This window comes from Prionailurus viverrinus, chromosome D1 (genome assembly GCF_022837055.1).
Source record: "Prionailurus viverrinus isolate Anna chromosome D1, UM_Priviv_1.0, whole genome shotgun sequence".
NCBI classification, from domain to species: domain Eukaryota; kingdom Metazoa; phylum Chordata; class Mammalia; order Carnivora; family Felidae; genus Prionailurus; species Prionailurus viverrinus.
Genome location: NC_062570.1, coordinates 46,629,159 through 46,643,031, shown reverse-complemented (window position 1 = coordinate 46,643,031; position 13,873 = coordinate 46,629,159). Strand labels below are relative to the sequence as shown.

General features: G+C 41.1%; 1 protein-coding gene across 1 annotated transcript in view; it reads right to left on the bottom strand.

Annotated features, from left to right (window-relative positions):
• The window catches only part of LOC125146454 (uncharacterized), a 108,168-nt gene that overhangs the window by 93,928 nt on the left and 367 nt on the right, over positions 1 to 13,873 (bottom strand). The window contains 1 exon segment of the mRNA XM_047823198.1: positions 1,853 to 1,950. Within this exon segment, the coding sequence (XP_047679154.1) occupies positions 1,853 to 1,950 (98 nt within the window).

Below are 13,873 nucleotides of genomic sequence, written 5' to 3'. Positions count from 1 at the left end.
CAGGACTGTTGTAGATAGTAGTGAATTTCTTAAGCTTGATTAACAATTTTTCAGACAATTTAAAGGTCACAAATGTTTAAAAAAAACACTCCTCTTTCTCTGGCTTTGACAGCTAAAGTTTTATTTCAGAATTGCACATTTATCTGTAATATTCCAGACACTGAGATAATGACAGTTAATTAACCTGGCAGTAATTGTAGTCTATTTTTCAGGGAATTAAGCACACACTATATCATGCACCAGACAAAACTTGGTCTTCAAACAGCAGTGCACTTAATGCTTAAAATGAAAATTAGATACAGAGGTGTTCTTTCAGGGAATGAATGAGAATTGGGCTATTTAAAATAAATTCATTTATCTGATTGCTTTTTAAATTAAAATAACCTTTTTTCTTAACCTCAAAGTAATATATGCTTATTACTATAAATACAGAGAAGCAGAGAGAAAGAAAGAAAGGATACACTCAGGTCCATCCACCTAGAGATAAATATGTTGACGACACAGTGGGAGGCCATATGGTACAGAGTTGAAGAACTCCGTTCCCACAGCTGCGCTGTGTACATTCAAACTTAACTCCACCACTTGCCACCTCTGTGTTGAGCTAGTAACTTAATTTCTCCATCTCATCTTCCTCAACTGTAAAATAGAGGATCGAGGGTGTTATGAAGATTAAGTGAAATAAATCCTGCGATGTGCCTTGTATATAGCAAGCCTTTGATGAGTGTTAATCATTAGTTCAACTTTCTAGATTCTCTTTGTCTTAGCGTGTTCACATAGGGATGCTGCTGGTTTTGATTTACATTTGAAAAGGGCACTGGAAGTCTCAGAAGATAGTCACTCAGAATCACAATTATCTTTCTCTTTGTACTTTTTTTTTTAATTGTGTAAGTGGAGGGGCACCTGGCTGGCTCAGTCGGTTGAGCATCCCATTCTTGATTTCAGCCCAGGTCTTGATCCCAGGGCCATGGGATCCTGTCCCACATCGGGCTCCGCGCTGAGCATGGAGCTTGGTTAAGATTCTGTCTCTCTCCCTCTACCCCTCTGCCCTGCTTGCACACACACACTCTCTCCCTAAAAATGTTATTTTTTTTAATTGTATAAGGGGAAAATTGCATGTAAAATAATATTATTTTTAAAATCAAGGTTGGCGATTTTTTAAATTTTTCTTTTTTTCAACGTTTATTTATTTTTTGGGGGACAGAGAGAGACAGAGCATGAACGGGGGAGGGGCAGAGAGAGAGGGAGACACAGAATCGGAAACAGGCTCCAGGCTCTGAGCCATCAGCCCAGAGCCTGACGCGGGGCCCGAACCCCCGGACCACGAGATCGTGACCTGGCTGAAGTCGGATGCTTAACCGACTGCGCCACCCAGGCGCCCCAAGGTTGGCAATTTTTAAAGCAAGAGCAATCTTTTATTTCAAAAATCAAAATTAATTTATCATTTAACAATGATAAATAATGTAATGCAATGTTTCAAGCTCTTCCACACATATTGTCTTATTTAACACACATAACTCTTCTGAAAGAACAAGACATTGGAATTATCTCCATTTTTTAAGCTAACTCTTCCCTTAGATTAATAATAGACCACTGTCATTTGCATTTGCCCTTAAAGACTATATTTGGATTGGTGGAAAAATAAAATTACGTGTCTATCTGCTCAATGCTAAAAGCTAAAAACTCTGCCTGCTTCTCCTCCTAAGCCCCCTATCTTAGAGATACCACCATCCAGGAAGTCAGCCAGACTATAAACCTGAGTCATGCTATGCCTCTCTCTCCACCCCTCACATTCCATGAATTACTGAGTCCTGTCAGTTATATTTCTTAAATATCTCCAGAAACAACTGCTTACTTTCCATCGATCTTCATCGGCACTGCCTTAGTTCCGGTCTGCAGTGTTGCAATAGCCTTGGAGCTTACCTCCCAGCCTCCAGTCTTACTCCCTGATGTCTGCCAAAGAGAAAAACTCTTTGGCCACTCATTATTTACAGACCAATGGCATAAGGCTTTTCACTATCTGGCCACTTCCAAATGAACAGGATGCCTATTTATAAACCGTATACCCAAGTATGAAAGTGATGCTGTGGAATATTCCTCTCTAGTGACTAAAATACAAATGTCCACTCTTCAGGGCACTTTCTTCCTGTTATCAAGAAAACCAGAAAGTTGAAGTAGCAATCATAAGGTAGTATGTAGTAAGCAAAAGCACTGTACAATCATAAGGGAAATTTCATGCAGGCAATAATTGATTCCAATAAATTTCCCCTTATCCACAGGAGAGTGTACTTTCTAGTGTTTGGAACACAGCATTTGCATCCACTGGATTATTTCTGCCTCTCAGGCTTTATTAGGGAAACACTGACAAAATTTTGTTTTCCAGGCTAATTCCCACCTCTTCATGAAGGCATCTCATATTTCCATCCAGTTAAAATTAGTTACTGCCCTACCTTTCCTATCATAGTACTATATTCTGTGTTGAATATTTCTACTATAGGACTTGTTAGTATTGTTAGCACTAAAATGATTTAAGAAGGTTGCTCTCTTCTAGAAATCTGCAAGAGTTAGTGATTAAAAGGACCAGCCCTTGGGTCAACCAGATCTGGGTTTGAATTCTGATTCTTTCACTTACCACTTGAGTGGCCTTTTCTAGTCCCTTAATCTCTCTGAGCCATAAAATGTAGACAGTATGGTCCTACCTTCATAGAATTATTGAGAGGAGTATATGTCAAGCTACATGGAAAGCACTTTGCACAGTACTGGACACATGGAAAACACTCAATAAAGTAGATGTTACTGATCACCTTGGCATTCATTCAGGGTGGCAGTGAGGAATCCTATGTATAGGACAGGATCCATTCCTTACACAGCCTTGCTTTTATTCTTGTGGCTTCTCTACTTTGGAAAACAGGAATATTTTCTCTTTTAAAATGTTTTGTCCATCATTTAGTGAGCAGACCTTTTAAGGCAGTTAGAAATACTCATTTGGCTTACCTCTGTCTTCCCTTACCAGACTATAAGTTACCAGAGGAGAGGCATGATGTTTTAATTACTTCTGACTCTCCAGCACTTAGAAAAGGCCTGGCACACAGCAGGTGCTTAAAGCAAATGTTTACTGAGGGTTGCCTGAGTGGCTCAGTCGGTTGAGCCTCCAACATCGGCTCAGGTTATGATGTCAAGTTTCGAGTTGGAGCCCCGTGTGAGTTGAAGCCCCATGGGAGTTTGAGCTCTGAGGGAGTTTGAGCCCCCCACCAGGGTCACTGCTGTTAGCATGGGGCCTGCTTCGGATCCTCTGTCCCCTCTCTCTGTCCCTCCTGCTGCTCCTGCTCTTTCTTTAAAAAAAAAATTTTTTTTTAAATAAAGAAAATGTTTACTGAATGAAATGAATAGATAAATTGCTAGAAACTATTTATAAGACATTTCTGCTTTTATCATCTAGACCAGTGGTTCTCAAAGTGTGGTTCCTGAATTGGCAGCGTGGGCATCACCTTGAGTTTGTTACAAATGCACAGGGAGAGACCCCAACCCAACCTCAAGTATCAGAGTCTCTGGGGATGGGACTCCACTGTGATTTAACAAACTATCCAGATGATACTTATGTCTGTTACACTTTGAGAACTGCTGATCTACATAGTATTTTTCTTTAAAAGTTAACACCATTTTGTAAATCTCAAAAACATGCTGAGCACAAGAAACCAGAGACAAGAGAGCACAAACTGAATCATTCCATTTATATGAAGTTGTAGAATAGGCAAAACTACTCTAAGGTGAAAAAACCAGAATAGTGGTTGCCTGGGGTTCTGGGAGGTTTGAATAGAAAGAGGCATAAGGGAACTTTCTGAAGTATTGTGAAGTTCTATCTATGTCTTAATTGGATATGGATTATAGGAGTGTATGCCTAGGTCAAAATTCATCAAACTATATACTCAAGCTATTTACTAAAACTCATCAAACTCATACAGTGCACTGTATATAAATGAAATACCAACAAAAAATTAAATAAAGTATTGCCATTTTAATTCCTTCTGTATAAGTCTTATCAGGAAGAGACTTTTTTTGCATAGCAATCTTAAGATGGTCTACAAGGTCCTGTGTGATCTGATCTCCTACCTACATTTCTAGACTTAACTGTTAACTCTGCTCCTGTCACTTTTTCAGTCTTTCACCAGCAATGACCTTTTAGTTCCTCAAAATCATATAGTCCTATCCTGCCCTAGGGCCTTTGCACATGCTGCTACCACTCCCTAGAACGTGTCTCTTTCTTCCCTTTCACCTGTTTAACTCCCATTCTTCTTTCAGTTCTCATTCTTCTGTCTGTTACTCAGAGAAACCTTCTCAAATGTCACTATATTATATGTGTCCATGGAACCTTTTGTGGGCTGCTGTGTACATTCATGCAGGTAGTTCATCTAAACAAGGGTTCTCAGCTGAGATGGTAGTAGATGAAATTTGTGCTCTGCTCACAAAGACTTGCACATGGAGCAGGGCTATTTCAACCTGGAAAAAGGTCTGCCTTTTTCTAATTCATTAAAGGCATAGTTGCTTGCTAAGCTATGCCTACTCTGGGCTGTTTCCATCTAGGGGGACACCTTTTAAAAAATAGCACACAGATACTATGCGAGTTAGCAGCACCACTGACCCTGTACTTCCTCTTCATAGTACTTACCACAGTTGTCATTTTACAATTTTTTGTGTGATTTATTGGTTAATTTTTGTTTCCCCCACTAGACAGTAAACTCTATGACAGTAGGAAAGTGTCTGTTTTTACTTATTATCAAGTATTCCCAATACCTAGAATAGTGACTGACACATAGTGGGTAATTAGTAAATGTCTATTAAATGCATGAGACATTTTGGGGGCAGGGGGTTTAGATAATGTTTATTTTTCATTTTTCATTATATACTTATTTAAATTACAAAGTAATACAGGCTTATTATAAGAAATTCAAACAACATAGAAGTGTATAAAGAAAAAAATGGGGCACCTGGGTGGCTCGGTCAGTTGAGCATCCAAATCTTGATTTCAGGTCATGATCTCAGGGTCCTGGATTGAGCCCCATTTTGGTCTCCACACTGAGTGTGGAGCCTGCTTGAGATCCTCTCTCTCCCTCTGCCCTTCTCCCCCACTTGAGCTCTCTCTCTCTAAAAAGAATTTTTTTAAAAAAAAGAAAAAATTAAACTCTTTCCCCATCAGTTCCATTTTTCAGATACAACCACTGTTAATGTTTGACATGCTTTCTTTAGATTTTCTTCTAAGCATATATAATCAAATTCATTCTTTTTTTTTCTTATGTTTTAAGTGAAAATGCAACCACACTCTACTCATTGTTCTGTGACTTGCTTTTTTCACATCTTCAGGAATAGTTGGATTTTTTTAACATCATTTTTTAAACTGGAAAAACAGTAAAGTTATTTTTGTTTGGGCGAATAAAAATGCATCATTCAGGAGAGAACAAAATGCATGTGTGATCTGAATGGCCCAGTGAAGAGACACACAGGATAGCAACTTCCTATGTGCAGGTCACCATAATGGCCAATACAGTTGAGGACCCAGACATGCCCAGTCACCTCAGGAAATTGATGTGTCCTGTACTCCCTAAATCCTCAAACCCAAAGAAGGACTGCTAGAGCTCAGCCTGGGCTAAGAAGGCCCAGACACTGGGCTGCAGGCTGTCCCCCGAGAGATGACTTCCCTGTGCTGGGACAGTGGCCCAGAGGGCAGCTTCCATGGGGTCAAGCAGGACAAGGCCAAGGAAGGTTACCCCACTGCTTTTTGGGAGGCTGCCTGATGCATGCCACCAACCACCCTTCCCCTTGGCTTGCTACAATCCCTCATGAAAAGCACCCAAGTTCCCCTTTTTTTTCCTCCTCTGGTTCTTTCGATTGTCATATTCATGGAGAAGTTCCTCTGTGGGGGGTCAGAAATGCTTCTGGAGCCTCATCAGAACACTGCAAGAAGGGGTGGGCCAGTATCCTTGCCCCTGAGTCCTGGAAAGAAGCCAAATAACAAATCTGTCACTGTGTCTGTCCTGCAAGGCAAGACAACAGGTCTGGCTGAGAAGACCCATGCCCTAGGGACCCAGAGCAGAGCTGTGCCTGGCTTAGAAGAGCTACTTTTTTCCTATGGAGAGAACTGTAAGGAAACTGAGTGAGAAAGTAGAATCTCTTACTCTGGCAGATCACTGCACAATATTCAAAGCTGTCCCAGTAACTGCACCAAACAGCATACCCTGAGGTGGTGACTTGGGGCCTGGGGCTGCTTCCACAGGCTCCCTGTCCTCTAAGAACTTCTTTGAAACATTCAGTCACGGTTATCCTTTTGGCTTTTCTTTTCTGAAAATAAAACCCACACATTATGTGGAAAATTGTAAAATGGCAGGAAGGTACCAAAAAAATGTCAATGACTCATAACCCCATTATCGTAAGATGGCTCCTGAGTATCTTCATGTATCTCTTCCATTGTCTATGTGGTTGTGTACATATTGTTAACAGGATTAGGGCCCAAGTCTATACAGTGTTGTAATATGCTTCTTTCATTTTTCTAGGAAGTCATTTTCCTGTTTGTTCTTTATTTGTTTGCAGTGTGCTTTTTAAATGATGACATAAATAATATTAAACAATCCCATGTATTACTCCACATATTGTACTAGGGGCATAACATATGTTATGAAGTAGGTATTACTATTACTTCATTACAGAGATGAAATAACCAAGTCTTGGAGATGTTCAGTATTTGTTTGTTTTTTAAGTTTATTTGTTTATTTTGAGAGAGACAGAGACAGTGCAAGTCGGGGAGGGGCAGAAATAGAGGGAGAGAGAGAGAATCCCAACCAGGCTCCAAGCTGCCAGTGCAGAGCCTGACATGGAGCTTGAACTCATGAAACTGTGAGATCATGACCTGAGCCAAAACCAAGAGTTGGTCACTTAACTGACTGAGCCAACCAGGCACCCCAGAGATGTTCAGTTTTGACCCCAGGTCCCATGGTCCTGCAGGCCCCACAAGGCAACCTGCCTCTTGGGCTCTTGCTCCCATCCACTCTCTTCTACAGCCTTCTTTAGCGAACACTCCTAGCTCTGCTTTGCTCTGTTTTGTTTACCAGAGGCCTTTACTGCCCCCTTCAGGGAGCATCCCTGAAATGCAGGTGCTAGAGACAAAGGAGCCACATTCTCCTGGAAGAGCCAATGAGTGAGGACTGCACAAGACACCAGAGATGAGAAAACTAGTCTGAGGGTGAATTATCCTGGTTTCATGCCTGTATCGAATAATCCTTTTCTACTAAGAAGCTCACAGCATTTCATGCAGTTCTCTGCATAAGACACAGACCCATGGAAGCTAAAAAATTTGTCTCAAATCCTGCAGCAGCTCAGCAGGAGACGCATTTACCACTGCCTCAACAAACTTCTGGGTACTGGGATCCCTCTGTCATGGGCTGGGGCCCAGGCCACAGCTAAGGCAATTCATTTCACCTAGCCTCTGGGTATGTCACAGAGATTTAAAGATGGCCACCTCACCCTTGGGTAGTTATTCAGAAGTGGAAAACTCTGGGGGTGCCTGGGTGGCTCAGTTGGTTAAGCGTCCAACTATTGGTTTCAGCTCAGGACATGATCACAAGGTCCATGAGTTCCAGCCCCATGTCCTGAGATGTCTAAGTCAGAGGTCAGCAGACTTTTTTAGTGAAAGACCAGTTGTCAAGTATTTCAGGCTTTGAGGGCCATATAGGTTCTGTCAGCTCTGCTGCTGTAACACAATAGAAGCCATAGATAATATGCAACAAGCATGGCTGTGTTCCAATAAAATATTATTTACAAAAAAAAATAAATGTTTATTTACAAACATTTGGTCTGCAAGTAGGGTTAAGAATGCAGAAGGGCCAGAGGCACCTGGGTGGCTCAGTTGGTTGAGCGTCTGACTTTGGCTCAGGTCATGATCTCGCAGTTCTTGAGTTCAAGCCCTGCATCGGGCTCTGTGCTGACAGCTCAGAGGCTGGATCCTGCTTCAGATTCTGTGTCTCCCTCTCTCTCTGCCCCTTCCCGCTCATGCTCTGTCTCTCTGTCTCTCAAAAATGAATAAACATTAACAAAAAAAAAATTTTTTTAAGAACGTGGAAGGGACAAAAAGAGAAAGAGAGGGAGGGAAGGATCCCTTCGGAGGGCAAGTGGGGAAATCCCTCACCCTTTGGGGCAAGGGTGGTCCAGCTGGTTCTCTCTGGGGCTTCAGATCATCAAGGAGTAACCTTGGCTGGAGGACATCAGTTCTCCAGGGAATACCACAATTGGTCCACCAAGGGAAAGTCTGGAGAAATTCCTGGAGAATCCGGGGAGAGCCTCGGGCCAGCAAAATCTCCCCAACAAATGCAGGGTCCACCAAATGTGGGGCGACCCAATTGGGTGGAGGCCAGTGGTGTAGAATGTGAAAGAATTCACCCAAGGCAGAACAAAGGAGATGGAAGTTTATTGAATACACTGCAAGGGAGCAGCGGGCAGGACAGCAAAGGAGAGACTGTCTGGCAGGGGGCAGTGGTGGGGGGCTCTAGTTAAGGGGGCGAGGTGAGGAGATATGGGAATGTATGGAATTTTCCTTTTTAACAAACTTTTTATTTTAGAGAGAGAGCATGCACAAGCCAGGTAGAGGGCAGAAGGAGAAGGAGAGAGAGAGAATCTTAGGCAGGCTTCACGCTCAGCACGGAGCCCAACACAGGGCTTGATCCCAGGACCCTTGGAATCATGACCTGAGCAGAAATCAAGAGTTAGGTGCTCAGCCAACTGACCTACCCAAGGTGCCCCAGAATTTTTCCTTTTTTGACACCTGTGCCTGGATGTAACTAACTCTTTGGTCAGCTAGGGCTTATGGATATTTTGAGGTAGGTCACCTAATGGGCCTGTTTGTATTCAGTCTGGTGGTTGCTATGGGCCCTTCTACCATACTCAGGTTTCCATTGCTCAAGCCGGTTGTCTAAAAGCAGCCTCTACAGGCTGTACTTTTCCAACCTCTGCTTTTAGGGTTTAAGTCTGCCCTAAAAACACCTAGATTTAAATATTGGACAGATTATAATTTACATGCAAATCACTTAAGTTTTAGAGCACAAGCTCATTTCTGAGGGGTTGACCTGTTTTTCTTCAGTGGCATAGGAACACAACCCTTCAATGATTAATCTAAAATCTTGGGCAAGTGCAGAAAAATCAGAGGATGTTTTGCCTTATATTGTAGTTGCTCAGTATTAGTAACAGATGAAAGGGAAATATTTTACAGATCCATAACAACCAGAAAAGAGGATCAATCAGACTGAGGGAAAGAAAACATTAGGAGAATCAAAAAGTGTATGAGGAAGAAAAATGATATTAATATAACCAGGCAGCTACATTTGGCTTCAGTTAGCCAACTGACGCAATGGGCAGCTTATCCAAACCAGGAAACAAGAGAAGTTGACAGCTCTCATTGGTAAGGATAGGGCATCTCCTTTCAGAAAACTTTAATTGAAGCAAAGATATTAAGATCACATACATTTTGGAGAATGCCAGGTAAGCTGTTGATGAGAAGTTGAATTGCAGTCTAGGACTATCTCACATCTGGGGACATGCTCTGTGCTCCTCATTCCAACTTCCTGACTTCCTTTGTCCACCTGTGAAGCTGGGATGATGAGGAAACAAAACGCCATCTACCTTCTGGATATGGGAGGAGAGCCCTGCTGTGTGCTGTTGGGCAAAGGTATGCAGAGGTGTTAGCAAACACCCCCCAAGAGAGAAGTGGGGTCCCCTCCCTCAGCTGGAGAGCTTCAGAAGAGGCAGGATGGGAACAGAATTATACTGAGTCAAGATCCCAAGGATTAGAGTGGCAGGGCTGACAAGAATCCATGACTGATGGCTATACTCCAGCACCAGCACCTTCTTGGGAAGAACCACTCTCAAAATGCAGGCAGAAAGTCTGCATGAGACATCTATATATTTTTTTCAATATTTATTTTTGAGAGTGCACAAGCGGGGGAGAGGCAGAAAGTGAGGGACAGAGGAACCAAAGTAGGCTGTGCTCTGACAGGCTGACAGCAGCGAGCCCAATGTGGGGCTTGAACTCACGAACTACTTGATCATGACCTGAGTCAAAGTCGGATGCTCAACCAACTGAGCCACCCAGGTGCCCCTGCATGAGACTTTTAAAAAAAATTTTTAAATATTTATTTATTTTTGAGAGAGAGAGAGAGAGAGAATGAGTGGGAGAGGGGCAGAGAGAGAGAGAGACAGAATCCAAAGCAGGCTTCAGGATATGAGCTGTCAGCACAGAGCCCGACATGGGGCTCAAACCCACAAACTGTAAGATCGTGACCTGAGCTAAAGTCAGTTGCTTTACTGACTGAACCACCCCAGGAGCCCCTGCATGAGATATTTTTTAATGCTGGAAGCATATTCGGCTTTTTGAAGGCAGGGACTGTGTCTTATTTTCCCTTTTTAGCCGCCCCCCCCCCCCCCCCGCCCATATAATTACCTTAATGCTTTGCACATAAATGGCATTCAGTAAATTCCTCCTGATTGATTTTAAAATGTTCAAAGAAGCCATATGATGTTCTGTTCATAGAAAACTGGATCTGCAAGGCTATGATTACAGAGTGCATGAGTGATGATGAACAGCTGCTATTTATGAAGCAGAAGAGACAAAAAAAAATGTTGAATGAATGAGAAATAGACTTCAATTGAAATGGGAAGGATTTAATTTAGCTTTTGAAACTCATTTCCTGAGTTGAAGCTTACATGATACTATAAAACAATAGGAAGGGAGGCTGTAAAGTTTCTTTTCTTTATAAATAAATGATCTTTATAAGTTTTTCAAGATGGATCAACCACTTATTTGAAGTCTAACAGGTATTTCTGTGTAGTATTCCCCAAAGTCTAATATGAAATAGATTTTTTTTTAAGTAGGGTTTTTGGTGTATAGGGGATAATTTTAAAGAAAATTTACAAAGATAGTATTGAGACTTCCTGTATACCCTTCACTCGGTTTCCCTCATTTTTAACATTTATATTACCATGGCACATTTGTCAAAATTTAAAAAACTAAAATATGTCTGTAACCATTAACTAAACTCCAGACTTCATTTAGATTCCCTTGTTTCTCCAGTTATGTTTTCTTTCTGTCTCAAGTTAGGTAGCTTTCTTTGATAGTGTATAGAAGATTATGTGGTCTAAAGACCAAGCACCTGAGTAGAATTACATAAATCTAGAGCTGCCTGGGTTTATCACCTTGAGGCAAAAGCGCTTTGGCTTTCCAACCAATCAGACCTAAATATGATCCTTAGCTTTGCCATTTTGTTTAAAAAAATTTTTTTTTAATATTTATTTATTTTTGAGAGAGAAAGAGCGCAAGTGGGGAAGGGGCAGAGAGAGAGAGAAACACACACACACACACACACACAGAATTTGAAGCAGGCTCCAGGGTCTGAGTTGTCAGCACAGAGCCCAACACTGGGCCTGAAATCACAGACCTCAAGATCATGACCTGAGCCTTAGTCGGATGCTTAACCAATTGAGCCACTGGGGCACCCCAGCTTTGCCATGTTGAAGAGCTGTGTGTCTTTGGGCAAATTGTTTAATTACACTAAATCATAGTTTCCACATTTGTAAAACTGTGGGTGGTAAGACTTAAACTGTAATGGTTTCTGAAATCCCTCACAGTAATTTGGTGTTGAAAATTTATTGTTTTTAATAGGTAATTAGTCTTTTGTGTTTATTAAATTAATGCCATAGAGATAGAACTCCAAATAAGACACCTATGATATTTTATATGTGTTAGATTAGTGACAAAGACTCTCCTCTTGACCAAATTGTATGTGGCTCCTCTGGGCCCTCTTCTCAATAGGCCTTATCCTTGGGTCCTGTCTTTGGTGTCCCTAGTCCAGTTGTAGCAAGAATCCTAAATCAGTTTAGAGAGAATCCCCACCTTTGATAGCTGATCAAATTCTTATTCCCCACTCTGGATATCTGATCATCCTGGCAAGTCAGTTTACAAAGAATCCTCCTACCCTGGATGTTTCCTCTTACTAAGTTTCTGTCCATCCCCTACCCACCCACAGGGGAGGAAACATTCCCTCTACCCTCCTGGGTTGGATAGCTGAGTCTAGGAAATAAACTGACAACAGACAGATTAACAGGAGAAAAGGTATACACGTTTATTAACTTTTAATACAACATGCACAGGGCATCACAGGGGGAAAAAAGCGAATACCCCAAAAAGCAGTGAGATTTGAGTTTATACCATCTCCATAGGGGAAGGAGTTGGGAGATGTATGTCACACAGGGAAAAGTAAATGATTTTTTGGAAAGATGAATAGGTCATTAGAATATATGGGAGCTATGATAGTTTGTGACAAAGTATGTCTGGGTGTGGTGTGACTTCTAGTCTTTTCTGTGATAAGTCAGTCTTCTCTGGTTGATGAAACTCCTGGGGAGGGGATTTATAACAGTTGAGCTCCTTTTGGAGGATCTGTCTTCAGGCAGATAAGAAGAGTTTAGAGGAAGCCTTTTTTTTTTTCAAGTGCATTTAGCTCAAAATCACCAATATACCAAAGCAGCATATTGTGGATGGCAAGTCCTAAACTCCTTCACCTCCAACTCTGCTCCTTGATTATAAGTCCTCACTTGTCCTTGCTGTGTTTCAGAGTTGAGCCCTCTTTCCTATTGCAACAGTCTTGACACCTATTACAATAATCCTGAATAAAGTTCACTACTATTTTAACAAGTGTCAAAATGATTTTTTAACATCAGTAATGAGCTTTAACTAATTTCCATTTATTATCCCTGACCCATAAAAAATTAAAATAATTAAAATATCCTTGCAAGTTGTAATAAAACTCTTTAAAAGTATTTTTGCTTTGTTACAGATAACATGCATGCTTAGAGGCATTTTCCTTCCATATATGTCCTTTATTCAAATGTTCAGCAACTTCCCTCATTTTATGATCAGAATTTGACTCTCACTTCCCAGCTCCTACTGATCCCAGACACATAGAGTAATTTGGATTGGAAATGTTTTAGTTGATTAGTCTTTAACTGTAGAGCAAAGTTTCACAATCTTTTCAACAGACAGGGGAAGTTTGTCTCTGCCCATGAAAATGTCATACCAAAGCACATCTTACTTTCTCAGTGGCTGACTCCATACAAGTGTCATCTCTTTCTCACCAATTGATAAGTAATTAGTAGTGCCTGGTACATTAGAAGAATTCAGCAAATGACTGCAATTACTATTATTATTAAGACCTGAACTTTAATTTTTTTCAGCTTATTTTTCCTAAATCTTCACTGCAAAAACCTTATTCTGCCCTTTGCCTTACCTTACCTTCCTTTTTATCATTCTTAACTCCGTTCCCAAAAGGAAAAGTGACTTTGCAAGCTGCAGATAATGAAACTGATATTCTCTCTTAAGGAATCATGCAAAAATAATTCAAGTACACAAGAATTTTATGGATGGGACACTCTATTCAGGTTATCCACTGGATGATGTAATGAGTTATAAGAGAGAAAAAATATGTATTATTAAGTAGGTGCTCAAGAAGTGTCAGGTCCCTTCCAATTTCCTCAGTTTTATAGATGAGGGCAATGAGGCCCAGAAAGAGAAGTAGTCACAACTAAGAGCTACCAAAAAGGGGGCTGAGGGTCTGGCTTTTATTTCTTGTCCTGGCCCTCCTTTTCCTGATTTGATTATGTGACTTAATGAACCATCTAACAAATCCACAAGGTTCGCCAATGTATATGACACATGTCAAGAGCCCAGATATACTAACACTTATTGGAAACAAACATTTTGGTCAAGTATACCAGTTATGTTGCCTTTCCCTAAAATTTTATCTGGTATGTCTCCAAATTTTGTCTATTAAGTATCACAGCCTTATAC